At 51.7% G+C, this 27,175-nt stretch overlaps 1 protein-coding gene and 2 long non-coding RNA genes across 25 annotated transcripts in view; 1 reads left to right on the top strand and 2 right to left on the bottom strand.

The window, feature by feature from the left end:
• Positions 1–27,175, bottom strand: part of TNS1 (tensin 1) — a 245,059-nt gene that overhangs the window by 171,881 nt on the left and 46,003 nt on the right. For 17 of the 22 annotated variants that reach the window (XM_085000332.1, XM_085000339.1, XM_085000328.1 and 14 more), the window contains exons 2-3: positions 25,715–25,829; positions 13,142–13,179 (exon numbers count right to left, since the gene is read on the bottom strand). In XM_085000332.1, coding sequence (XP_084856458.1) covers positions 13,142–13,179; positions 25,715–25,829 — 153 coding nt within the window. Of the gene's footprint in view, positions 1–12,845; positions 12,929–13,141; positions 13,205–14,218; positions 14,319–25,714; positions 25,830–27,175 lie in introns of those variants that run through there. The other 5 variants (XM_085000373.1, XM_085000369.1, XM_085000366.1 and 2 more) reach the window with 3 other exon arrangements.
• On the bottom strand, positions 8,374–12,928 carry LOC146396141 (uncharacterized). The gene is made up of 2 exons (XR_014830105.1): positions 9,008–12,928; positions 8,374–8,962 (listed from the first exon to the last, which is right to left on the bottom strand). It is a non-coding gene; the product is annotated as an uncharacterized LOC146396141 (long non-coding RNA).
• On the top strand, positions 13,082–24,618 carry LOC106506361 (uncharacterized). 2 transcript variants are annotated; one of them, XR_014830100.1, is made up of 5 exons: positions 13,082–13,220; positions 19,423–20,041; positions 20,211–20,373; positions 23,514–23,693; positions 24,551–24,618. It is a non-coding gene; the product is annotated as an uncharacterized LOC106506361 (long non-coding RNA). The 2 variants fall into 2 exon arrangements; XR_001301617.3 differs by lacking the exons at positions 23,514–23,693; positions 24,551–24,618 and having other exon boundaries at positions 13,083–13,220; positions 19,955–20,041; positions 20,211–20,419.

The raw sequence follows: 27,175 nt of genomic DNA on the forward strand, positions 1-27,175 counted from the left end.
CGGTGCCCTAAGGGATTATAAGCCTATCTCTTAGTGCTGCTGTGAGGATTAGATTAAATGACCCTGTCTGTGCTGGGATAGACGATCTTTGTAAGCCAGAGACTAATGGTGGAATTCAAGCCAGTGTGATTTGCAGAGTGCAAGAGAGGGCACTGGTGCTTTGCTGCTGCTCCTCCAATCACACATGACCCACAGGTGACCTCCCTTCCCTGCTTCCTTGAACAGCACCTGCTTTGAACCCAGACACCTCTGGACACCCTCGCTTGGGTGCCCAGGCCCAGCAGGTGGAAACAGGCCAGGGGGTTAATCTGTGACTCGCACTGTGCTTCACGGTGCCCCAGGACACACACACCCCTCCTCCTAATGGCCCCCTGCTAACATCTCACCCACCTGCCTGCTGGCTGTGGGGGAACAACTGGCCAAGTCATTCGTCAGCCTGGGTCCAAAACCCTCAGAGAGAGAGAGCAGGAGCTTCATAGGTCCTAGGCGAAGCAGAGCAGAAAGGAGGACGAGGGGCCAGCAGGTGACCACAAAGGGCCAGTAGGTGACCATAGGCAAAGGAATCAATGGGGGGGGGGGTAAGGGAGTGTGTAGGTCATGGCCATTCTCGTAGAGCTGGCCAGACCTGTTGCCTGGTGGATTTCTGGGCCGTTTAGCTGTTTGTTATCCTTGGGTCTCAGAATAAAGAATGAGTTTTATCATCTATTGAGAAAGAGCCTACCACATGCCAGGATTTTACCTATCTTTTCGCTAAACCTCACACCAACCCTGCAAGGTGGCTGATACATATAAATGTCACTGCATTTCCTTATACCGATGAGGAAACCCGTTTCAGAAGCTGAGTGATTTGTCTGATATAACCCAGCTCATGTAAATGGCAGATCCATTTATAAGCCCAAGTCAAGATACATCCAAGCCCAAGACCAAAGGGGTTCCAGCTCCACTAGGACATCCGGGCTCTGGTATTGGTGTGAGGTCAGTGGCTTGGAAGGCTTGGAAGGTTAAGACTGAGGCTTGGACCCTAGGGGGAGCCAAGCAGAAAAGAACGTCAGGTCCTCTGGAGACAACACAGGACCAGGAGCTTCTCTTAGGTAAAGGCCAATGCTAGGAGGGGGAAGCCCCCCTCTCTTCATTCTCCCTGCTCAGCCAGCTCCAGCAGGCACTGCAGGCCCCCAAAGCTAAAAGCCAGAAGCATCTGGAGAGGCTGGCATGGACCAGGGGTTCAGAAAATGCCCCCCCAATGCCACTGACAGAACTAACCTGCACCCTCCCATCTGCCCTCTTCTTGCACCACAGACCCCAGCGCTCACCAGATCCCTCATGCTCTTTCTTAGTGGGAAACCACTGGCCTTTGTTTCCTCCTGCATATTTCATCATGTGTCCTGTTTCATCGGGACCCCAGGAATTCCCTCTCCTATCTCCCTCTCTGGCTCCAGTTCTCCAGCTCCCATCTGCCCTTCTTTCCCTGCTCTGTTTCCCACCCTCCCCCTTCCTAACTCCTGCAGACTCTGAGATGCAGCAAACCCCCCATGTGATGTTTACACAGCCCCAGAATCAGAAACGCTGAAAAATATGAGACCTTTTGGGAGCCACATTCCAGGAAAATGAGAAGCCAGTCACAGCTCAGTGTCACTTTCTCCCTGAGCTGTGTGTGTGTGTGTGTGTGTGTGTGTGTGTGTGTGTGTGTGTGTGTGCACGCACTGACTGCTTATGACACACCACAAGCTGAGTTATTAACCCCTGAAAGCCCTACACTCTTGGAGAGAAATACAAGAAGATGGTGAGTGAGCAGTGTTACAACATGAAAATTTTTATAAAGTAGAGATAAAATGGCTTCCTACTCAAGACCTACCTCATCCTCAACGATCCCCTTCAGGGGAAGCAGAAGCCAGAAAAACGGAGGCCAGAGGAAGCAGTGCCCATTGGTGCTGAAGAGGAGTTTCCAAGGGCAAACATACTTAGGTGCTATCGAGGGACCTTAGCATCAAAGTCACTGGGGATGTTGGATAATAATGCAAATCCCTGGGCCCAAGCCAAGACCCACTGAACCAAAGTGGATGGTGGCAGGAATATGCCTAACAGGCTCACCAAGTGAGGCTGAGGCCCACCGATAGATGATGCTGGGAATAGTGACCCATGACTCTTCCTGGAAATCAGAAAATGAGCCTCAGCATCAGAGAACAGAGGCTGAAAGTGGAAAAGGAAGTAATGAAAAGTTATCAGACTTTGGAGCCAGACACTCAGACCTGTGCGAGTGGAACCCCAGGTCCACTGCCTGATATTTGAATGACTGGTGCCAAACACTTCATCTCAGTTTTCTCATTCAACAGTGTGGCCAGTTTCTTGGGTGGTTTTTCAAGGATTCAATGAAATGCATGTCAAGTAGCCACCTTGCAGAGGACACACAAACAGTGGCTATAAACAAACTGATTACAGTGAAAAAGCCTGTAACAGTTAGAGAGAAAGTAAGCTCTTTGAAAAAGTCAACAAAGTTGATAAGCATTTAGTAGACTGAACAGGGTGGGGGGGGGGGGAGAGAAGACTTAAATTGAATTACTAGAACCAGAAATGAAAGAGGGGACATTACTACCAAACTTACAGGAATTTTTTAAAAAATGAAGGAATATTATGAACAACTGTATGGTAGTAAATCAGATAGCCAAAATGAAATGGACAAATTCCTAGAAAGACATAAACTACCAAAACTGACTCAAGAAGAAATAGAAAATATGCATAGACCTATAATAAATAAAGAAGTTGAATCGGCAATCAAAACATCACACACAGAGTAAAGTCCCAGCCCAGATTCACTTCACATGCGAATTCCAGCAAACATTTAAAGAATAATCAATATCAACTTTTCACAAACTCTTTCAAAAAGTGGAAGAGGAGCAAACATGTCCCAACTCATTCTATTACCTTGATATCAAATGGGACAAAGACATCACAAGATGTCTTATGAACAGAGAGGCAAAAACTCTCAACAAAATAGTAGAAACCAAATCCAGCAACATATAGTAGTAAGAACACATCATGATGAAATGCAAAATGTCCCAGGAATGTAAGATTGTTAAAAAATTAATTAAAAAATCAATTACAGGAGTTCCCGTCATGGCGCAGGGGAAACAAATCTGACTAGGAACCATGAGATTGTGGGTTCAATCCCTGGCCTTGCTCAGTGGGCTGAGGATCTGGCCATGAGCTGTGATGTAGGTCACAGATGTGGCTCGGATCAGATGTTGCTGTGGCTGTGGCATAGGCCGGCAGCTGCACCTCCGATTCGACCCCTAGTCTGGCACCCTCCATAGGCTGCGGGTGCGGCCCTTAAAAAAAAAAAAAAGCAAAAAATAATTAAAAAATAAAAATCAATTACAGTAATAATATACCATATCAATAGAAGTAAAAAACAAAAACCACAAGATTATCTCAAGAGATGCAGGAATAGATTTGACAAAATCCAATGCTATTTTCTGATTTTAAAAACACTCGACAAACTAGAAATAGAAGGAAATATCCTCCATGTGATAAAGGGCATCTATGAAAAACCCCACAGCTAACATCATACTTAATGGTTAAAGACTGCATGCTTTCCTCTAAGATCAAGAACAAGATAAGGGTTTCTGCTCTGGCCACTTCTGGTCAACACTGTACTGGAGGTTCTAACCAGGGCAATTAAAAAAGGAAATAAAAACCATTCAGGTTGGAAAGGAAGTAAAACTATCTCTATTCACAGATGACATGGTCTTGTATACAGAAAACTCTAAGGAATCCATTTTTAAAACCATTAGAGTTAATAAACGAGTTCACAAAGGCTGCAGGGTAAATCTTCAGTATAAAAACATTACTTGTATTTCTACGCAATGGCAATGAACAATCTGAATAAAGCACCATCACACCCTTGGCACTGTGCTAGGTGCTGACCACGACAGAAAGGACAGAGACGGGTCTTTGGGAGCTGCAGACCAGCGGTTCTCAACTCTGGCTGCACAGAGTACTCACCTGGGAGGTTTTACTTCAATCAACTTTACTGAGATATAACTTATATAGAGGAAGAGTATCCCTTTTAAGGATATAGCTCAGTGAGTTTGACAAATGTAGACTCTGGATAACCACAACCACAATCATGACAAAGAACATCTGTATCACCCAGAAAAGTTCCCTCACACCCTTTGCAGTCAATCTTCCCACCGCCTAGCCCCCAGTTCCAGGAAAGGACTAATCTGCTTTTTGTCACGAGAGTTTTGCCTTGTCGAGAATTTCATAAAAATGGAGTTCCCGTCATGGCTCAGCGGAAATGAATCTGACTGGTATCCATGAGGACGCAGGATCAACCCCTGGCTTTGCTCAGTGGGTTAAGGATCCGGCACTGCCTCGATCTGTGGTGTAGGTCGAAGATGTGGCTCAGATCCCGTGTTGCTGTGGCTGTAGTGTAATCCAGCAGCTGTAGCTCCGTTTCAACCCCTAGCCTGGGAACCTCCATATGCCCCAGGTACGGCCCTAAAAAGACAAAAGACAAAAACAAAAACGAAAAAAAAAAAGAATTTCATAAAAATGGAATCATTCAGGGAGTTCCCTTGTGGTGCAGCAGGTTAAGGATCCAGCATTGTTGCTGCAGTGGCCTGGGGTCAGTGTTGTGGTGTGGGTTTGATCCCTGGCCCATGAACTTCCACATACCACAGGCACAGCCAAAAAAAAAAAAAAAAAAATGGAATCCCCCAGTATGTATTCTTTTGTGTCTGGCTTCTTTCATTAAACACAGTGTTTTTGAGATTCATCTGCAATGCTGTGTATAACAGTAATTTACTCACTTCTATCACTGAGTAGTACTCCACTGGACCTTTATACCACAATTTCTCCATTCAACTCTTGTTGACTATTTGCGTTTTTCCAGTTTGGGGCTGTTGTGAATAAAGCTGCCATGAGTGGTGGACATGTTTCCATTTCTCATGGGTAAATACCCTGGCATGGAATTGCTGGATCATAGGGCAAAGGTACGTTTAACTGTATAAGGAAGTGCCAAACCGTTTTCCAGAATGGTTGTACCGCTTTACCCTCCCGCCTCTGGTTGCCACTTTCCAAAAATCCCAATGCCCAGGTCATGTCCCTCTACCAGTTCAATTAGAATCCCGGGGAGGAGAACTACGCATCAGTATTTTTAAAGCACCCTAGCGATTCTAATGTACCAACAAGGTCTGGAACCACTGCTACAGATCTCAGGTGCCTGGAGGCAAACAAACAAGCAAAAGACATTCTATTTGCCTGCATCTGTTTCCTCATTCTTCTTTGATCGTGAGAGAGAAGAGAAGCAAAACACATGCAAGCATCTAGTCTTGCTTGACACCAGTGCCCTCAGCATGCCTGGCTGGTGTCTCACATTCTCTCCACCTTTGATGAGTGAGAAGACAGCAGGAGGAATGCAAAATAATAAATATTAGCCATTTTCTGACCACTCTATTTTGAGCCTGGCATTTTAGTTAGGCTGTCATTCTCAGTGCTGACAAGAGCCCTCTCAGGATAGGTCTTACCATAATCCCTGTGTTCCAGATGAGGAACCTGGGGCTCAGAGAGGCTAAGTACCTTGCCCAGGGTCACACAGCCAGTTGTTGACATAGTCAGCATTTAAACTCAATCGTCTGTCTCCAAGACCAAGAACTTAAATTTTCCACCAGGCTCAGAGTAACGGATGGATCTTAGAGCCGTGAACCTCCTCCCACTTACCTGGCTACCCAGTAGCAGAATATAAGCCTCCACCACAACTGTGAAGGGGGGGGCTGCAGGTGTGTTTATGAGGGAGCGGGGAAAAGCAATGGGTAATGTGACTGAAAGATGGAGGTTAATTATGGGATTTCCTTTCTTTTCAAGCTTAGATGATGGGATTTAAACCCTCTGGTACAGGGGAGGAGATCAAGTCATTGCTGCGGCCTCCTCCTCGCCCCTGGCCTGGCGCTTAGGGCAGGGAAGCAGGTCTAGGAAAAGGGTAAGAGAGCTAAAGGAAGCGAGGTGAGAAGGGGCTGCCAGGAGGCAGAGGTGTGGCCCTGGGCGACTGGCCTGTCCTGCAGTTCCCTGGGCCTTTCATCTCTTATCGGACCGGGAATGGACAACCAGCACTTTGCTGGAAAGAGCCTTCCTTGTCAGCTGGGGCTGCTATTTCAAAGCAAGGGGGCAAACCAGGAGTGAAAAAAAAGGGCTTCTCGGAGTTCCCGTCGTGGCGCAGTGGTTAACGAATCCGACTAGGAACCATGAGGTTTCGGGTTCAATCACTGCCCTTGCTCAGTGGGTTAACGATCCAGCGTTGCCATGAGCTGTGGTGTAGGTCACAGACGCAGCTCGAATCCTGCGTTGCTCTGGCTCTGGCATAGGCTGGCAGCTACAGCTCCAATTGGACCCGGGAACCCCCATATGCCGCGGGAGCGGCCCAAGAAATGGCAAAAAGACAAAAAAAAAAAAGGGGGCTTCTCAAACACGTAGTGGGATTAGAGGAAACTCTATTATCTTTGCAACTTTTTTGTAAATACCAAAACCAGCTTAAAATTTAGAGCCTCCTTTAAAATATTAAGTACATACATAAGTGAATAAGATGTGTCTCGGAGTTCCCTGGTGGCCTGGTGGTTAAGGACCTGGCATTGTTACCACTGTAGCTCAGGTCACCACTGTGGTGCATTTCGATCCCTGGCCCAGGAACTTGGAAGGCCACCAGTGTAGGGGGAAAAAACGTTTCTGGAGGCTGTGGAATCTCAGAGCAGGGGAGTGAAGAGAAAAGCAAAACAGAAGAAAATCTGCTGTGTATATACACACTGAGCACGTGCTCGAATAAAAGAGGAAGACAAATCCTGGACCATTCTTTTTAAATCCGCAACAGGAGAGAAAAAATGGGGGACAGACAAGGACCTCTATGAGATATAAGGGTGGGAACTAAGGGAGGCTTAGAATTTGCTTCTTCGAGAGATTTAGGGGGACAGCTGGAGAGTGGGGTTTCCCTGAGCTACAGTAAGTTGCCAGCGCCTGAACCCAGCAATTCTCTCTGTCTACTTCTCTGGCTGGCTCTCAGTCTCACTTCTCTTTCTCACCTGCTCCCCGTCCATTTATCCCAGGGCAGTGCCAGAAAGCCACTGGGCCAAGGTGTCCCGAACCAAGCTGGTTACCCTCCCTGGGGCTCAACACTGGACCTAGAAAATGGGGTTCCCATGAGTCCTGCCCACCTCACAGGACCAAGAAGGGGAAGGGAAATATTCTGTGTATTACAAAGGCCTGTGTAGATACAGGTGATTAACTGTTCAATGCAGGTCTGTTTATAATAGTCCTAAACTGGAAATAACCCAAATGGCAATCAGCAGTGGAATGGACAAATAAATTGTGGCTTATTCACAGACTGGAATACAACATAGCAATAAAAAAAGAATGAACCACTGCAACCCTCTAGGACACAGATAAGCTTCCCAGACATAATGTGGGGTGAAATAAGCCACACACAAAAGTAAACATACTGCATGATTCAATTTATATGAAGCTCATAACCAGGCCAAACTAATCGCTGATACCTTTGGGGGATATTGATTGGAAGGGGGCATAAGGGCTGCTTCTAGGTACAGCAACTGTTCTAGATCTTGATCTGGCTCATAAATGTGTAGACATGTAGCGTGTATGTACTTGACAGTACGTAAGTTAAAACCCAACTTAGAAAATGTAAATTTTTATTTTTTATTTTTATTTTTTTGTCATTTGTCCTTTGAGGGCCGCACCTGTGGCATATGGAGGTTCCCAGGCCAGGGGTGGAATGAGAGCTGTAGCTGCCGACCTACACCACAGTCCACGGCAACGCCAGATCCTTAACCCACTGAGTGAGGCCAGGGATCAAACCCGAAACCTGAGCGTTCCTCGTCAGGTTCGTTTCCACTGCTCCACAATGGGAACTTCAGAAAATGTAAATTTATTTATCATTTAGATTTATTATTTGGGGCATCTTTGTGTCAAGAGGTAGAAGAGCTTTTTGAAGGGGAATTTTCTTTTCTTTTCTATTCTTTTTAGGGCCACACCTATGGCATATGGAGGTTCCCAGGCTAGGGGTCAAATCAGAGCTGCAGCTGCCAGCTTTCGACACAGCCTCAGCAACGTCAGATCCGAGCCATGTCTGCGACCTACACCGAGACTTGCAGCAATGCTGGATCCTTTAACCCGCTGAGGGAGACCAGGGATAGAACCCCCATCCTCATGATACTAGTCAGAATCGTAACCTGCTGAGCCACAACAGGTACTCCAGAAGGGGGATTTTTTTTTAAATGGCTTTGCTGCTTCTTCTTTCCTGCTCTCATCCACCCCCTCAGCCTCTCCCTACATAGGAACTTCTTGTTTCTCAACATTCCTTTATTCCCCTCCTTTTCTTCTTCTTTGGAACCTCTACTAAGGGCCAGGCAGGATTCTAGAAGCTGAGGGTGCAACATATCTCTCAACAGGCCCAAGTGCAATAAACATGGATTTAACATCTCCTCTGACCTGAGCACCAAGACCCCTCCTCTGCCAGCTGAGCATTTTCCGTCAAGCAGGTCCAAGTGGCAAAGAACGGGACCCAGAATATCTGGGCTTCTTTCCAGTTCTGCTTATGGTTCCAAGACAGGAGAAGGTGCCTCCTATGTACCAATGGGCATTTAACCCTCAGAGACCCAGCTCGCGCAGCTGGAAGGCAGCAGGGATGGCGTTCAAACCCAGCTAGGTCTGATTCCTCTGCCCTTGCCCTTCCCACCACTCTCGAGACCTCTCAAGAGCCGGACCAGTTCTGCTCTCTCGCTGGAAGTCAGCCTGTGGTCGTCGGCCTCCACATGGTTCCAGGGACTCTTGCCTCCAAGTCCTCATGTCCCTATACAGGCCCCTCCCACACTTCATGGGGCTGACGTGTGCCACAAACAGGATATTGTAGAAATCGTGTTTGTCTTCTAAGGCTGGTATACAAAAGACTTGGGGCTTCCACCTGGCTTTTTTTTTCTTTTTCTTTTTTTTTTTTTTTTGGCCACACCCACAGCTTGTGAAAGTTCCCAGGCCAGGGATTGAACCCAAGCCACAATTGCGACTGGTGCCACAGCTACAACCACGCCGGATCCTTAACCCGCTGTGCCACAAGGGAACTATCTCACCTTGCTCTTTCTTGAATCACCCACTCTGAGGAAGCCAGACGCCATGCAGTGAGGCCACTCAAGCAGTCCTATGGAGAGGTCTGTGTGGCCAGAAACTGAGACCTCCGGCCCAAAGCCAGCCCCAGCTTGCTAGCCACATGAAGGAACCATCGTGGAAGCAGACCCTCCAGCCTGGCAGGCCTTCAGGTGACTACAGCCTCAGCGGACATCTCAACGGCCACCTCATGAGAGACCCCAGGTCAGAACCAGCCAGCCAAGCCACTTCTAAATTTCTGACCCACAGAAACTGTATGTTGGTGCTTTAAGCTACTAAATTTGGGAGTAACGGTTATACTGAATCGTGATGTATAAATAACAGAGCCCTCTCAGAGTCATGGGTTCATGCTGCAAGAATAGTCTGGAAGGAGGCATGTTTAGACATTCAGAACCAGCCACTTCCTAGTGGGGTGGCTCGAGTGAGCTGAATTTGAGAGGACAGGGGAGGATCAACATTAGCAAGGAATCCCCAGTGTGTGGAAAAAGAAGTGTGAAATAAGAGACCAAGCAAAGCAGAAATCCTGGCACCTTCTTCCCTAGAAACTTCTCACACACTTCATCTATCTCAGTAAATGGAACCACGTGTATCCAGGGACTCTGGCCAAAAACCTCAGAGTCCTCTCTGAGCCCATTCTCTCTCTCACACCCAATGTCCAACCCACTAACCAGGCTCTAAGCTCTACCCCGGAAGGCATCGTCCCCTCTCACGGTCTTTCCCACAAGTGCCATGGACTAAGCCGCCAGCCTCTCTTACCTGGGCAACATCAGCTGCCTCTCGGCCCCTGTCCCTGCTCCTACCCTTTTGTCTGCTCAAAGTCACAGCGGCCTTCTGGAAGTGGAGATCCGGTCATGTCTCTCACACTCAAAACCCTCCAATGCCTACAACTCTCCAGCCACATGGCGTTCTTTCAAGCATGCCAAGCTCATCACACCCCAGGGCCTTTGCACTAGCTCTTTCCATCTCTCAGATCATCATGTAATATCACTGGGGTCTCACCTCACACAATACCTCCTTGGAGGAGTTTTCCAAGGCCACTCAGCCTAATCATTCTCTAACCCCCCTATAGCTCATTTCCTTCATAACTTGTTTGCCTGTTTATTGTCTGTCTCCCCAGCTAGAATGTCAGTCCCATGCAGGCAAAGGCCTTCTCTGTCTTGTTCACCCACAACAATGCCTGGCACATGGAAAGAGCTCAAAAAAACACTGATTTCAGGAATCCCGTCTAGAGGCAGGGGGAATGGACGAGATGACCTCCGAGTTGATCTGGTTATAAAATCCAGAGTACAGAGCTCTGCTGTGTGTTCTGGGGCTCACATGCCCCTTTCCCAGCAGGAGGAAAAGGCAGGGCAGTCTCAAGAGCTGTGGTTTTAGGGGAAAGACTTGCCAGCTGGGTGGAGCTCACACCGCCAGTGGGTCCCATTTCCTATAGGGGAAAATCCTATAAAAAGCCCTGTCTGTCTGTCTAGCCATCGCCCTGCCAGTCTACCTCTCCCCTCTGGGTTGGCCTCCTTGGCTGGGCAGAGCAGGGCCCCTGCAGCCTGGTGTATTCCGATCCCCAGCATAGGTGAGAATTGCCAGGCAGGCTACACCGCCCATGTGCATGCACCCCCTCCTGCCCCCAGAAAGTCACCTTTGGCATCTATCTGTCTTCACACAGGAGGCTGCTACACAACAAAGAGCCCTCTTCTGCCACCCTCTCAGCCTCTCTGGATCCCCCATTTGCTCCATGGAGACCCTTCGTTGTCCATTCATCCAGTGCCGCTCAGAGACGGAAGGCAAAGGGGAAGAGGCAGGTAAGGAATATCTACCTGCCCATAGACAAGAAGGGGCAAGAAGGAAGCACAAAGGCCCAGGGGCAGGGATGGGTGAGAAATTATACTGTGAGACCTTCGAAAAGGCACTCAACCTTTGGGTGCCTCTGTTTCCTTGTGCAAAACAAGAGGATCTTTCAGCCTATGTTATGCTCCAAAAGAATTAAAAGAATAAAGAAAATCATGGACTTGGAGAATAGACTTGTGGTTGCCAGGGGGGAGGGGAAGGGAGTGGGGTGGATGGGGAGCTTGGGGTTAATGGAAGCAAACTATTGCCTTTTGAATGGATTAGCAATGAGATCCTGCTGTGTAGCACGGGGAACTATGTCTAGCCACTTATGATGAAGCATGATAATGGGAGAAAATAGAATGTATACATGTATGTGTACCTGGGTCACCTTGCTGTACAGTAGAAAAAAAAACTGTATTGGGGAAATAACAATTTAAAAATATATACACTAAAAAAGTAAAATAATAATACTCTTAAAAAAAGAATTAAAAGAATAAAATTAGATAATGCACTGAAGTGCTTTCTAAGGCCTACAGCACTGTACAAACATCCACCATTAAGAGAAAGAGCTGCAGGAAGGGCTGCAGGGATAGACTGGGGAGGAGCAAGAACCCCAGAAGGCTCTGGGGTTAAGGATGGAAAAACTCTGCTCTGGATGAAAACAACAAGGTGGGAGATGCAGGGAGATGGAAAGAGAAGCACCTGAAGAAGGAAAGGCTGAGAGCGTCGGGAAGGCAGAAGGTAGAAGAGGCAGAAACTATCCAGATGTGGCCCCAGGTCTCAAGCCAGGTCTTTTGCCCTTCTGCTAGGAGAGCCCTCCAGACTGGAGTTTCCAGATGAGACGGCCCCAGCAAGGCTGGGTACTTGGCTCGAGCAAGGTCACTCAGGAGGAAGTGGATTGCCTCTCAGACCAGCCTGCTCCATCAGCATCCTTCTCCAAGGTAACACTTGGCCATTGGAGCAACCCATTGGTAATAATCAATTACCTGCTATGTTTCTGAGCACCTATCATGTGTCAGGCACGTCACACACATTATCCCATCTCATCCTCATAATAATACTTTCTTATTCCAGTATCTTTGCAATGAAACAGAGGCTCAGAGAGGTTACATGACCTGCCCAAGGTCACTCAGCGAATAAAAAGCAGAGCACGAGATGCACCAGACACTGGGCCTCCCCTGCTCAAAGCTCCTTTTTGAAGCATCTAGGCCCCTCCTTCCATTCCCTGAATGCCTCCCTGAAAGATCAAGTGTGAACAGAAAAGGCAGGGGTGAGAGGGCAGGGAGCATGTTAACAATAACGGGGGCAGGGTGGAGACTGGCTGCGCCTGAAAGGTTAAGGCAGGACCTTTCCACCTCTAGAAAGCGGTGCTCATCTGACACAACAGTTTCCTCCCCAAATAATCCATCTTCCCGATCCACCTCCCCACCCCCACCCCACCCCTCTGCAACAGGCTGCCATCAGGTGACCCAAGGCCTGAGAGGATACAGCAGATGACCAGCCAACCCGGCCAGCCAGGACCCAGCAATCCCTCTGGTCTTGCCTCAGTTTCCCTCTCCCACTAAGACCAGCCAAGAAACACCGACGTGAAACCAAGGACCAAAGTGGGACCCGGCCCATAAAGAGAGTGGGATGGTCACTCAGGAGGTTCCAGGCTCAGCGCGAACCTGACCTCTGACCTTTTTCCACCTCCATCGATCCCCTTCTCCTGCCCTCAGGGTCCTGTGGCTGTGGCCCCATCCCGCGTTTTTCTAGGTTGGCTGCCCTGGGCCGACGCGGGCTCTGCGCGGCCCACAGGGTAATTGAAATGCATCCGTCTCCCCCTCCACAGCCCCTCCCGCCGAGAGAACTAGGGGAAATACCTTCAAAGGCCCTTTTCCCGGAGCTCCGGCCCCGCCAGCCACCTCCAGTAGCTGCCCCGACCGCGCGCCGCGCCCCCCACCCCCATCCTGCTCCCGGTCCCCCGCCCCCGGCCCTCGCCTTCACCTTGACCTGAGCCCGCTCCGGGGCCCAGAAGCTTTGCATAAACAAAGAGAGAAGGAGGAGACGATCAGGGCACCGCCCTCGGCCCGCCGGCGCCCCCGCACCCGTCCCGGGACCCCAAGTCCATCCCGTGCGCAAGCCCCCCGCGGGGCCAGCCCGCCCGCAGCCCCCTTACCTTGGCCTGGCATTTCCGATGACAGGAGAAGCTGCAGACTGCAAGAGGGCGAGACACAGAAAGAAAGTTTAGCCGCGAGGTATGAAATGGAAACTCCGGCGAAATCTCCTCCCACCCCCGCCCCGCGATCCGCGCTCGGCGCTCGGGAGGGAAGGAGGGACGCCGAGAGGAGGGGGCGGGGGGCTGCCGCAGCTCCCCGGGGCCTGCGGGGCGGGAGGCGCCGAGCCCCCATTGCCAGAGCCCCTCTGGCGGGCGCGGGAAGGTGGGAGGAGCAGGGGGAGAGGAGGGGACCGCCTCTGTGGCTGGATCCCTCCGAGGGCAGAGGTGGCCCGCACCCAGGCCCCGTGCCAGCCAGCAGAGCCAAGGAACGAGGGGACCTTGTCCCCTCACACACCGGGCAGGCTGCAGGCACCAGAGAACCAGATCACACTCACTCCCCCCACCAGAGAGAGACACACAGACCAATTCATGGTCCAGCAGAGGCCCGGTGCATACACACGTATGCATTTATACCTACACACACACACAAACACTCACCAATAATCCCTTACACCAGTACACTCAGCGATATGTGCACACATAGCACACCCATGGCCAGCCTCCCACGCACAAGCCCAAGGAGAAACTTCTGACTCTGGAGCACCAACACACACACACAATTTCATGAGACCGTCAGAGTACAGCCTGACAAGGACACACGAACTTTGTGCTGAAACACACACACACACACAAATGACATGCTCCACCCTCTCACTACCAGAAGCTGGAATCAAATTTCCTTTGGGGTTCCCTCAGCCTGGAATGTCCCAGCATTGCCCGCCCTACCCCCAGGGCCCTCCACCCAGGGGGTTAGTGGTCCTCTCTCACGGGGTCCCTCTGATGGGTGAAGGGTCTCTTGAGCCAGCGGAGCTTCTGCACTGACTTGGGCTTTATCGGTTGCCCAGGGCCTGTGGAGGCAGGTGGGTCAGGGCACTGGTTAGAGAACCTGGAGCCGCCCTGACCCCAAATCCTCACAGCCCCGGGCCACAGTCAGCTGCCCTGCCTCTTAGATCTGCAGTTTCCCAACCCCTTTCCAACCTTCAGATTTCCAGCGGAAAGCAGGAGGCCCAGGGCTGCCAAGAGGCTCCAGGCCTCCCCACACTAAGGCTTCTGGTTTGTCCATGGGAGTAGGAGTTGGGGGGAAGCTGAGAGGCACACTGGGTGGGGTCTGGGATATGACCTTGGCCAGACCTTGTTCTCCCAGAACCTAGTTCTGGCCCCCGCTCAGGCCTGTGACTCAGCCAGTGCTGAGCAAGGCTTTCCTGACACCACCAGCCATGCCGCCCAGCTCAGGGCCTTCTCCACCGCCCTGGCCACCCAAGTCAGGTCATGCCCATCCATCTAGCCTTTCTTGCTTTTCTCTCTCAGTCCCACCCCCACCATACCGGGTCCCCAGGGGCCAACTCCTCTCCAGAGGGTGTTTCCACTCTGACACCAGCAGGCCTGCCCAGCCCCGCCCCCATGCCTTCCTTTCTGGCCTTGGAATGTGGAATTGAGAAAGCCTCCGGCCATGTGGACTGGGCTTTGAAGGCCAGGCAGGCGCCCCACTGGGCCACTGCCTCCGGACCAAGGGACCTTTGCTAACCAAATGCCAGGTCTTAAGAATAAGTCCTGGGCCCCTCCTCTGGTGGCCTCTATCCCTCCCTTCCTGAAGGCATCAGAGTGGACATTTCTTGCCACCATCTTGGTTCCTACAGTTGTGGGCTCCTTCAAGAGAGGGACTCCTGGTTCCCTCTCTCTCTCTCTCTCTCTCACACACACACACACACACACACACACACAAAACACACAGTGCCTGGTACACTGTAGAGGCTTAATAAATGTATGCTCAGATCGCCCCTTTATGTGCACCCCCATTTAATCATCCCCACCCCATTCTTAGTCTTTCCCAGAGCCATAACCCTGCCCCCAAATGTCTCATAGTCAACCAAAGAAGCCATCCCTGTGTGTTTACTTCAGGCCTCCCAACCCCCATCTGGAAACTGGGAGCACAATGAGAGCCAGGACCCAATCTTCCTCCAGTATCATCCTCCATACTCCTGGCGTTCACAGAACACACCAAGCTCTTTCCTACCTCAGGGCCTTTGCATGTGCTGGTATGGCTGCCGGAAACATTCTCTCTCACCCCTGCTCTCCATTATTCACCAAGCCAAATCCTTCTTCTACTTCTAGAACCCAATGAAAGCCATCTCTTCATCTATTCACTGAGCCGTATTCTTCTTCTATTTCTAGAATCCACTGAAAACCACCTCTTCAAATCTTTGGATTTGACCACCCAAATTACAGTAGGCTCCCCTATTATTCTTTTTCAGCAGCTCCCTGATAAAATTCTCTTAGCACAGCTCAGAATCTGAAGTCATCTTGGGTAATTCCTCTCACTTATGTATAGGGTATCTCCCCGCACTAGACTCATGAGTGCGGAGGAGGATGCCTGTCTCATTCACACTGGATCCCCAGCAGCTACAACAGGCCCACAGCACCATCTTTGTGCAAATTAGGAAAAAATCCCACCCTCTGGGCAGACCAGCCCCCTGACACACAGCTGACTACAACATCTTTGTGGGAATGGCGCGAAGATGCCCTTTCTCCAGATGGACCCAGCTCTGTACCTGGATGCATAGTTTTGTTTTGTTTTTGTTTTTGTTTCTTTTTAGGGCCACACCTGCTACACATGGAAGTTCACGGGCCAGAGGGTGAATCAGAACTGCAGCTGCTGACCTATGCCATAGCCACAGCAATGTAAGATCTGAGCCATATCTGCGACCTACACCACAGCTCATGGCAACGCTGGATCCTTAACCCACTGAGCGAGGCCAGGATCAAACCCATATCCTCATGGATACTAGTTGGGTTCATAACCCAGTGAGCCATGACTGGAACTCCTGGATCCACAGTTTGGTGAGTGAGGTGTGGACTGCTTCCAGTGCTCTTGCAGGCAGGCGCCCTTGGCAGTGCATAGCCTGCATGACTATACAGGGCAGCCCTGCCTGTCACACAGTGGGCAGACACTCAGTAGATGCCCTTGAGTGGAGGGCAGATGGGGAAATCATTGGGCAATTGCAGTACAATGTGCTGAGTGCTCCCTACGTGCTGGAATGCAGAGCTTGTCCTTGAGAGCTCTACAGCAGGGAGCAAAGGAAGACCTCCCCCAGCACACACACACACACACACACACACACACACACACACACACACACACACACACACACACACAAAACTCCCCCCCACTCCACCCCCACCCAGAAGACAAAAGCTTGGCAAACTGAATTCAAGTTTCCAAGCAGCACAGGTGTGGCCAAGCCCCCAAGGATAAATTTTTACACCTTCAGAAGCACCTGCTCCCCACCCCAAGGAAACGCTCTTGCCCCGAGTCCCCTTTGGGGAAGGCTCCTGTACACTCTCAGTCACCTGTCTCAGGTATTCTCCCAAAGGGCAGTTCTTCCTACTCTCTAACTTGCATCCCTCCCACTGTAATTTAAAACATGCCTGTCGGCTGGCTTCTCACGTCCAGATCAAAGGCACACTCAGATGTGTGACAGAAAGGGAAACTGAGGCAGCCAGCCTCCAGGGTGGCCGCCAGTGTGTCTTGCCTCCTGGTACACCCACCCTTCCCATGATGACATGGTTTATATACCAATCAGATACTGTAGAAATGATGGTGTGTAGGGAGATCCTGTGGTGGCTCAGCAGGTTATGAACCCGACCAGTATCCGTGAGGATGCAGGTTCGATCCCTGGCCTCGTTCACTAGGTTAAGGATCCAGCATTGCCATGAGCTGTGGTGTAGGTTGCAGACATGGCTGAGTTCCCATGTTGCTGTGGCTGTGGAGGTAGGCCAGCAGCTGTGGCTCCCATTGGACCCCTAGCCTGGGAACCGCCATATGCTGTGGGTGTGGCCCTAAAAAGCAAAAAGAAAAAGAAAAGAAAAGAAAAAGAAAAAGGGTGGTATGTGATTTCTGAGGCTAAGTCATCAAAGTCCCCCCGCCAAGGGGGTTTCAGCCTTCATCTCGTGGATCACTCCCTCTGGAAGAAGCCACAGCCTCAGCTGATACCTTGACTGCAGCTTCATGGGACGCTCAGAGTCCAGACCGCTTCACTACTCATGAATCCCTGACCCACAGAGACTGTGTGAGAGGATAATTCTGTATTTGTTTTAAACTGCTAAGTCTGGGGGGTGGTAATCTGTTTACACAACGGCAGCTAACTAATACCAGAAACCAGAGCACAGGATCCCTCAGAAAGCAATAGGCCAAAGGCCGATGATGAGAACTGAGACGTGGGTCGTTCCTTGCTCCCTGGGTAACTTAATGTTCCCCTCTCTAATTCCTTCTTCCCTTTCCTTACCTCACCAAGCAATTAGTCATCCAAAGAGGCTGTGGACTCCCAACCTTCCTCTCCAACCAGAGCATCAGTTCAGACCACTTATCCTTCCCTGGGCCCCATCTCCCCATCAATCTTGTCTCCCTTCAATCCAGAGAGTCCCAGGTCATTCTCAAACTGATCACATCACAGCTTAGAACCCTCTGTCTAGCTCCTCAATACACTTACAAGGTCCTACATGGCCTGGTCTTGCCTTCACCTAGAACCACTGGCCCTGAAGAGATCTGTTCTTGCCCCACCAAACTCCCCAAGCAGTCTTTGAGTCTACAAGATGCAGGTCTGGAATGGTGAACTCATATACATCCTTCAGAGCCCAGGTCAAAATATCCCTCCTTGGACAATAAAACACTCAAAGATGATCCTTCCCTCCTCTGTGCAACTGGAATCCTTAGCCCACAACCCTTGGAAGGCTCTTATCACCTGGGAGAACTAAGTATTCCATTCTGACTTGTTCTCCCCCACATATAGCTGCTTCTTTAAAACAGAAAGGGAGGTCCTGTTCAACTTTGCAGCTTTGTATCCTGCCCTAGCACTGGGTCTGGCACAAATGGGGCTCAATAAATGTAGAGTAAACTTCCAACTGGAGGGACTCCCCCCCATCCGAAACCCTCGGGACTCCTGTGTCTCGATATCCAGGGCAATGGAGAGACACAAGTGAGATTGGATGAGCCTGACTCTTCAGCTCCACCCCCTGCAGAGAGAGGGCAGGTAGGGACCAGAGTTAGTCTTCTCAGGTGCTTCAGGACAAGCACCGCCTATGATCAAGCCTGGTAAGGGGGTGAGAGCACTAAAGGAGCTAAGTGATCCTTCATCCACTCATCCAATGGTCCTACTCTCCATCGACCCACTTGCTCCCTGGCTGCAGGGAGGCTGGCTCTCAGCTCAGATGCAGGTCACATACCAGCTCTGTGTTCTGGCGCAAGTTACTCAACCACGCTGAGCCTTCATCGCCTCTGTAACCTGGGGGTGGTAATAGCATCTCCCTCACAGAGTTGTTGGAAGAATTAAAAGAGGTAATATACATGGCTGGCCCAGAGTATGTTCCCTATAAGGGTTAGCTGTACCAGCAGCCTCTCCACCACCTTCAGCATCCTTATTCTACAGAAGAGCCCCAAGTCAGGAAATCTAGATTCTAGTCCTGACTGCTAGTCCAGTGACCTGCTGTGTGACCTGAAGCAAATCACCTCCCTCTCTGAGCCTCAGACTCTTGTTCAGAAAATGAGGCAGTCATCTGGCAGCCTCCTGGATCTACTGGGCCCACACCCTTGTCTTCATGAGCTGGCTCAGTGTTTACAACATGAAGACTTCTTGGAGTTCCCATCATGGCGCCCCAGTTAACGAACCCGACTCGTATCCCTAGGATGCGGGTTAGATCCCTGGCCTCGCTCAGTGGGTTAAAGATCCGGCATTGATGTGAGCTGTGGTGTAATTGGTAGACATGGCTCAGATCTGGTGTTGCTGTGGCTGTGGTGTAGTCTGGCAATTAGAGCTCTGATTCAACCCATAGCCTGAGAACCTCCATATGCTGCAGGTATAGCCCTAAAAAAAAAAAAAAAAGCCCACAAAGACCTCTTCTCTGTCTCCCCTGGGGCCCCCACCATAGCCTGCTGGCCATACTCATTTCATTCCACACTGCTTTACCCCCGAAGGCCCTTGCCTGTCCAAGCCCTGGAACAGAACGGCCTCCCAACCCCCTTCCAGCTGTGACAGCCTGTGTGTAACCCCAGCCACTCTCTCCACCAGAGTCATCACCTGCCACTTCCTCCCCACAGCCACCAAAGGGGGAAACCCAGGTTCCAACCCTGAAAACATCCCAAACACGTTTGAGCAAACACCGAGTTGACCGGGATGCCCACTCCACAGGGTAACATGTCACATCACAGGGGAACAAGGACAGGAGAACGCCAGCCCCGGCTCCTAGCATCCCTCAGAGGCCTGAGTCCTCCCTGGACACACGTCTGAGGACCAACCCCACTGGAACAGACCCCACTGAAGTCCAATGACCCTGCAAGACAAAGTCCCCCAGCCGGGGAGGGACCGTGTCCAACCAAAGCTCCGTGGAACCCAGGAGCCCCACCTCAGCCCCTGGGTGTCAACACTGCCCACCTACCCCCCACAGCAGCCCCGCAGCGGGGAGGGGTCTGCAGGTTACCTGCAGGGGTGGAGCGTCGTTACCCCAGCCCCAGCCCTTGGCCACCTCCTGCCTCCCCAGGCGGCTCGGACTCTGTCCTGGGGTGGCTTCCGGCCTCTCAGGAACACAGGAAGCCAACATTGTTGGGATCTAAATGGCCTTTTCCTCCTGGCCTCGGGTCGGAAAATGAGCACATAGCCTTGGTGTGCACCTGACCCCAGTATAACTGCCTGCCTGCGCAGCCGGCCTCCGCTTCTTCCCCAGCGGCGAAGAGACCTTCACAGCACCCACCTGCCCACCAGGACTCACAGCCCTCCCCTGCCTTGCTTCTTTCCACGGCCTGGCCTGGAGGTATGTGATGCTTACATTAAGTGTCCCCTTGGCTAGCCTATGGCTCCCGAATATTTGTTTAACATCATTTTAGATATTTCTGTGAATGTTTTTTTATATACATTTGTAAGATTAACATTTAAGTCCGTAGATTTTGAGTAACGCACATTACCTGCCATTGTGTGGGCAGGTGGGTCTTGTCCAATCAGTTGAAGGCCCGAACCACAAAGATTGATCTCCCCCAGCAAGAAGAAATGCTGCCAGCATTGGGACTTGAACTGCAGCTCCTCCCCGGGTTTCCAACCTAATGGTCTGCCCTGCAGATTTTGGACTTGCCTAGTCTCTGCAATCATGTGAGTCAATTCCTTAAAATAAATACCTGTCTATCTACCTACCTACTCACTTATCCATCCTGTTGGTTCTGTTTCTCTGGAGAAACCGAATACAAGGTGACACGAGGGTTGGTTGGAGGGTGTGGGTATAGAGTAGCTCTGAAGTTGAAGCAAGAAGAAACCTTCTAGGAGTTCCCATCATGGCTCAGAGGAAACGAATCTGATTAGTATCCATGAGGACACGGGTTCGATCCCTGGCCTTGCTCAGTGGGTTAAGGATCCAGCGTGGCCATGAGCTGTGGTGTAGGTCACAGATGCGGCTCAAATCCCATGTGGCTGTGGCTGTGGTGTAGGCTGGCAGCTACAGCTCCCATTCAGCCTCTAGCCTGGGAACCTCCATATGCGGTAGATGCAGCCCTAAAAAGACAAAAAATAGAAGAAGAAGAAGAAGAAACCTTCTAGAGCATCCCATTCAGTGGTTCTTGAGCTTTTGTTTTTGCAGCCAAATTCTTGAAGCAGATAGACTCTTCGGTGGAATCTCAATGATTGGCATTTACTGAATGCTTACTGTGTGCCAGCATCTGTTCTGAGCACTTCATGTGTATTGTCTCAGGTAATCCCCACAGTAACCTGAGGAGGAAGGTTTGCTGAGTGTGTTATTGTATTTTATTTTATTTCATTTATTTTTACAGCTCCACCTGCAGCATATGGAAGTTCCCAGGCTGGGGGTCAAATTGGAGCTGCAGCTGCCGGCCTACACCACAACCACAGCAATGCCAGATCTGAGCCACACCTGTGACCTACACAGCAGCCTACAGTAATGCTGGATCCTTAACCCACTGAGTAAAGTGTCAAACCCACACCCTCATGGACACTTTGTCAGGTTCTTAGCCCACTGAGCCACAACGGGAACTCCTGCATGTTCCATTTTAAAGGTGAGGTAGCTGAGGCCCAGAGAGGTGAAGCAATCTGCCGAAGTTCTCTCTAAGAAGAGCTGAGATTTGAATCTAGGACATCTGAGCCAAGTGCAAGTCCACCACACCATCCTGTCTCCTGGTATATTTAACTCCTAAAACGAGAGCTGTTCTGATTAATATGTGGGGGATTCCAGGGCCCCAAGACCTTAAGCCTGCCTTTGGATTTCTCCCTTTTGCCTACCCTCTCAGGCCCCTAAGGAAGCTTACAGATCCTTTGGAACACAGTTTAGAACCTCTGATCTAGTCCAAGCCCTCATTTAGAGAACCAGCAAGCTAGGCCCAGAGAGGTTAAGTGTCTCACCCAAGGTCACACAGCCAGGCAGGGACAAGCCAGGACGAGAACCCAGGGTCTTCCCACCCTGCTAGGCTGCTTCCAATGACTCTAAGGAGGTCCTCAGACACAGGGTAGAAGCTGGGACCCCCAGTAAAGAGGAAAGAGCTCCCTGAAACAAGGTTTCCCCAAATCCAGCTGGTGAGGGCTTCTGGGTAGGCTCGTACCATTAAGGACAAAATCATCTTTCCCAGGTGCATCCCACACTGGGGAGACTGAAGGGGACCCACCTTTCAGGCTGACCAGAGACAATGGGAAGGGGAGGACTCTAAGTCTGGGCCCCAATCCAAGCCCAGATGGCAGCCCTGGGGCTCTTGAGCTGGCATTCTGGTCTCTTTCCTTGGGTTTCAGGATGGCAGGAGGCTAGGGCCCTTGGACAAGGCCCTAGACTTCCTAGTGCACTGCCCCTAGGGACCTGTGGGATACCTACAGTTTGATCTGAGAAACTCCTACACATCCCTCAAAACCCAGTCTATATATGAATTCCCTATTAAAGCCTGACAGGAAAAATCTCAGCTGCGTCAGAGACAGCCTTTCACACACACCTCTGGGTCAGCTTTGCCACCAGGCTCTGGGATTGTCTGATGGCATGTCTGTCTTCTAGGTCGGGGGCTGGGTCTCAGCAACAGTTCTGGGCACAGCCTCTAGCCCAGAGGGGCTTGGTTCATGGCCATAGATGTGTGCATGTGTGCATGCAGGGTGGGCTGGCAGCCTGCACTGGCAGAGTTATCCAGACTCTACAGACACCAACAGGGAATTCTTCAGGCCCTCCCATGGTCTGGGCCTCAGTGGACATACTCGGTCCAACCTTGATCTATAGATGAGGAAACTGAGGCCCAAGCAGTGAAGTAATTTATCGGAGGTCACCTGGCCTGTGAGTAGCAGGGCTGGAAACACAGGCCTGGCCCCCAGGCCTCTTCTCTGCCCACTGTCTCATCCATCTGTCTCCCCACAGGGAGCCTTAGTCCTGACACTCATGCTCATTTCACAGCCACCCACAGAAGCTCGGCGCTCCTCAGAATCAGCCCCTGAGAGAGAGGACAGCTTTATCGTTAACCCCGCGGTACACAGGAGTTAGCACAGTAGAAGACTGGCCGTGATTCCACGGCCACCTCTTTGCCTGTGCATCTGTCATGTTTAAGCCCGCGTGTCCACCCACCTTAGCTTTTTGTGTGCTTCATTCTCCCTTGAGTCTCCCAGAACCGGGACTAGATCCCAGGGACCTTGACTCCCTCCCCACCCCATCTCCCACCCCACCCCCTTCAGCCATCGTCCATTAAACAGTGAAATGCAGGGGGGTGGGGGCTGGGGAGCAGGGCAGCCAATGGGAACCAGACAAATGCCCCAGTCTCTCTAGATCTGGGGAGGTGTCCTCACTGCCCTTGCCTGCAGCAAAAGTTCCCTCAACTTTGCAAGCCTCATGGAGGCTGTGAATGCAAGGCCTTGACCTTCGACCCAGAACCCCCAGCCACAAATCCAGAGGGTCACCATGCTGCAGCCCAAGATTGGAAGACTGGAAGAGGACCCAGAGAACACGGCAAACCCTTTGGGTTGGGCTTGGCCAATGTGCCTCCTCAGCCAGCGAACAATCTGCACAACCATATCTGGTGGCCCTGGATGGATGGAGGATGGGTGGATAGATGGGTGGATGGAGGGAGGGAGGCAGAGAGTCTGTTCATCTCAAGCCATCACAACCTCCTGGTTCCAGAGCACAGAGAGCTGTCCCTCTCCTGCATCTCCTGCCAATAAGCCCAGTGACCTCAACCCTGCCCCCAGGCCTGGTGGCCCCACACCTCTTGCTGGGGGTATCCTTGCGGCCTGTCAAAATGGGAACCTTCCATCTTCCCTTGCAGGGCTGGGGGCCCCTGTCCTTCCATGGCCCAGACCTGACAGCTGATGGTGTTTTGGAGAGTGGTCCTGGCCTTCTTCCCTCTTCCCACTAACTCACCTGGAGCTGCCAAACCAGCCTGGCTGCCCACTGGCCATCCGGCCTCCACTCTGGTTCACACCAGCAGGGCCAGGCTCTGAACCAGGTGAGACCAGAGCCATCTCTGCTCACTTTGGGAGCCTTCTATTCATATAGAGTCAAATCTCTTCCTCAACCTGGGTCCTCAAGCCAGATCATCTGGGGAACCCAGGACCATAGGCTGTCACAAAATGTGTGGCCAGAGATGTCCAAGGTTACCCAGTGAGTGTGCTATGATTTTTTCTACCCTCAGCCCTGTGCTGCCTCCTGACGGAGAAGCACTGGGGGGTCACTGGGCTGAGGGAAGGAACTGCGGGATGGGTCAGGGGCTAACTTGAGCAGGTTCAAGGGATAGGGTGGGATGGAGGCAGTGAGGCAAGCAAAATGCAAAACCCCGCCCCAAGCAGTGCCTCCCTGGCTTCTCTGTAAACCACCACCCATCCCAGCCAGACCTCTTGGGAGGAGGGTGTCACCATGTGGCTACTTTTGGTATTGCAAAAAGTTCCTGTTTTTTTTTTCCTCTAAACTCCGTGTCAGAGCCCTGCAGTTAAGGACCACAAACTTCTGCCCTCAGCCCACAGCAGGCCTTGCCTGGAATGTCCCCCACAAATACACACCCACACACTCACACACTTCCATCCACCCATTTCAACCTCCAATACCAGCTGAAACTCCCCATCTAAGAAGCCCTCCCTCCCCCAGAGAACACGCATTGGAAACCCCACCCCCCACCCAGCCGGCTGTGTGCCTTGGCAAGAGACTTAACTAGTCTGAGCCTCAGTTTCCTCATCCGTAAAACAAGGATGACATCAGCGCCCCCCAGATGCTGAGAGCACTGCATGAGAGTGAGTGTGAGGGCTTTAATACGAAGTGCTTTAATCATCGATCCCTGGGCTCTGATGCCCATTTTCCCTGCCCCGCCAGGACCTGTGCTCAGAGGGAAGGAAGAGAAGAGAATCCAGGTGGGAGAAGCACGTGAGCAAAGCTCCAGGCAAGAAAGAGTGGGCCCTTTGGCATGTTTGGTATACTTGGCATATTGGGAAGTACGAAAGGTTTCACCATGGGCTTGGGGCCAGGGGGATGGGTCCAAGAGCCGGCAAGAGGTGGATCCACGCGCCTGTGCAGCCACAGGAAGGAGTCTGTGCTTTGTCTTGAGTGTGTGTTGGGAGGGATCCAAGGCTCTACCCAGGGAACTGACACCAAGGCCCCCCAGAAGCTGATATGGAGATAGACCGAGAGGGCGGGTCAGGATGCGAGAGGCAGTACAGGTGAGAGATGTACAGGTAAGACAGGTACAGGTGAGGCATGTACAGGTGAGAGATGCATTGGCTGCAGAGAAGCTGTAGGGGTGGGGAGGGAGCTGGCAATAACAGGAGGAGGGGTGAGAGAGAGGGGGAGGCATCTGGCTGGTGGGGCAACTGATTGGGTGGTGGGGTCGGTCCCTGAGACTGGGCACAGAGGCCTCCTGCTGATTTCACTGTATGACCTGGGCCAAGATACCAACTCCTCCGGCCACAGGGACAGCCAAGCCCAGGCCATTCCAGGAGCACGTGAGAAGCGTGATTGCAAAAGCCTGACAGCCAGCAGGCCCTCCCCTGGGGCTGAATGGGGGCCCCTTAAACACCCCCTAAGCTGCCACAAGGGGAGGACTGTGGCTTGGCATCTTTGAAGTACTCCCAGTGCCAGGCACATGCCACCCACACACCTCCCACATGCCCTCCACGTACCAACCACACACCATCCACAGGCCAACCACAGCCCCTCACACACAAGCCACACTAACCACACACCTTCCACCTGCTGCCACATACCATCCACACGCCTGCCTCATGCCATTCACATGCCATCTGTGTACTATCTCCGTGCTCTCTTCATGTCATCTACACATAAGCTACAAGCCATTTCCAAGCCACCCATCACCTGCCATGTGCTATCCATTCATACCCACACTTTCAGCATCCCCTCCCAGATGAGCACCAGGCACCAAGTCAGGACCCCGGGGACAGTCCAACCTGGGGCCCCAGACCATCTCAAGACCGTGAAGATGCACCCCCTCCCCCATCCCCCGGGGCCCAAGCACCTACTCACCTTTGCAGGTGCAGCCCTCCCGGGTGATGACCTGTCGACAGATCCCACAGGGTTTCACCTTCTTGAAGGTCTTCACTTTGAAGTGGTGAGTCTTGGGGGCCTCCAGATCCTCTGGCTGTGGGAGGAGAGGCACAGTAGTCAGGCCAGGGCAGAGGGCCGGGCTCCCGGGGAAAGGACCAGGGGGCCAAGGAAGATACGGGAAAGCACTGCAGGAAAGGAGAAGCCAGAGCCCCTTCCGCTGTGAAAGGCCCTGAGCCCACTTCTGGGAGAGGTGACCAGGGAAATGACCACGGCAGGTCAGACAACAACGGGAACCCCAACATCTCGGACCGCGGGCCCTTCTGGGGTGTCTTTTTTATATTTATTTATTTTCTTTTTAGGGCTGCACCCTTGGCACATGGAAGTTCCCAGGCTAGGGCTCCAATCAGAGCTACAGCTGCCAGCCTACACTGCAGCCACAGCATCATTAGATCTGAGCCACAGCTCATGGCAACACCAGATCCTTAACCCACTGAGTGAGGCCAGGGATTGAACCTGCATCCTCACATATACTAGTTAGGTTCTTAACCACTGAGCCACAATGGGAACTCCCTAGATATGCTTTTTAAAACCACCCCCACACACATGGGATGAGAGGCCAGCTGCAGTGCAGGCCTTCCCTGCATCTGGCTTGCCTCAAGTTCTCCATCAGCTGCCACCCACTGCTACCACAGGCTTCAGCTTCGCCCCCACAGACAGTGCAAGGTTGGGCCCCACATCCGTTGCAACCACACATGGGAACACACCCTAAAGCCACAAAGTCCTGCAGCCATGCTGCTTAGGATCACTCTCCCCCCGCCCCCCGACAGCCCCCAGCCCAGGCGCAAAAGCTCTTCCTGTTGCCTCTCCAGGGAGTCACTTACGTGGTGGGGGGCGGGGGGGCGCACAGGTACCATTTCTCCCCAAGGCACCAACCTCCCCCTGGAGTCTAACCTGATTCAACAACAGGGGCCAGCAGAACACAGACATTGGCGCTTCCCTCCAGCCCCCCACCCCCCAAGGCACAGAGGTTTCTGATGCCCTCTGTGCATAGACGGACCTGTCCCGACACAATTGCAGACCCCGCCGTTCTAGGCAGAGGGGTCTCCTGCAAGTCCTCCCACCTTGCACCCTGCTCCCAGTCTCCCAGCTCTGCTTCAGAAGATGGGAGGCAGTGTCCCACAAACCCAGCATGTCCAGGTTTCCCAGCTAAAGACCCCGTAGTGGTGAGTCCTGGGCAAGAGAGACTGAGCCAAGAGAGACACAAGGAGAAAAACAGGCGAAAGGAAAGAGACAGAAAGCCAGCAAGACAGAGAGGCAAAGAGAGAGGCAGAAAGACGGTGTCAGAGACAGAGAGACAAGAGTGAGAAAGACAAAATGTAACAGAGAAAAGCACTGGCCAGACAAAGAGGACAAAAGAAGATAAAGGCAGAGACAAAGACA

This window comes from Sus scrofa, chromosome 15, assembly GCF_054392235.1.
Source record: "Sus scrofa isolate SSC_HxYL_T2T_F1_AM1 chromosome 15, Sscrofa_HxYL_maternal_Yorkshire_Landrace_v2.0, whole genome shotgun sequence".
Taxonomy (NCBI): domain Eukaryota; kingdom Metazoa; phylum Chordata; class Mammalia; order Artiodactyla; family Suidae; genus Sus; species Sus scrofa.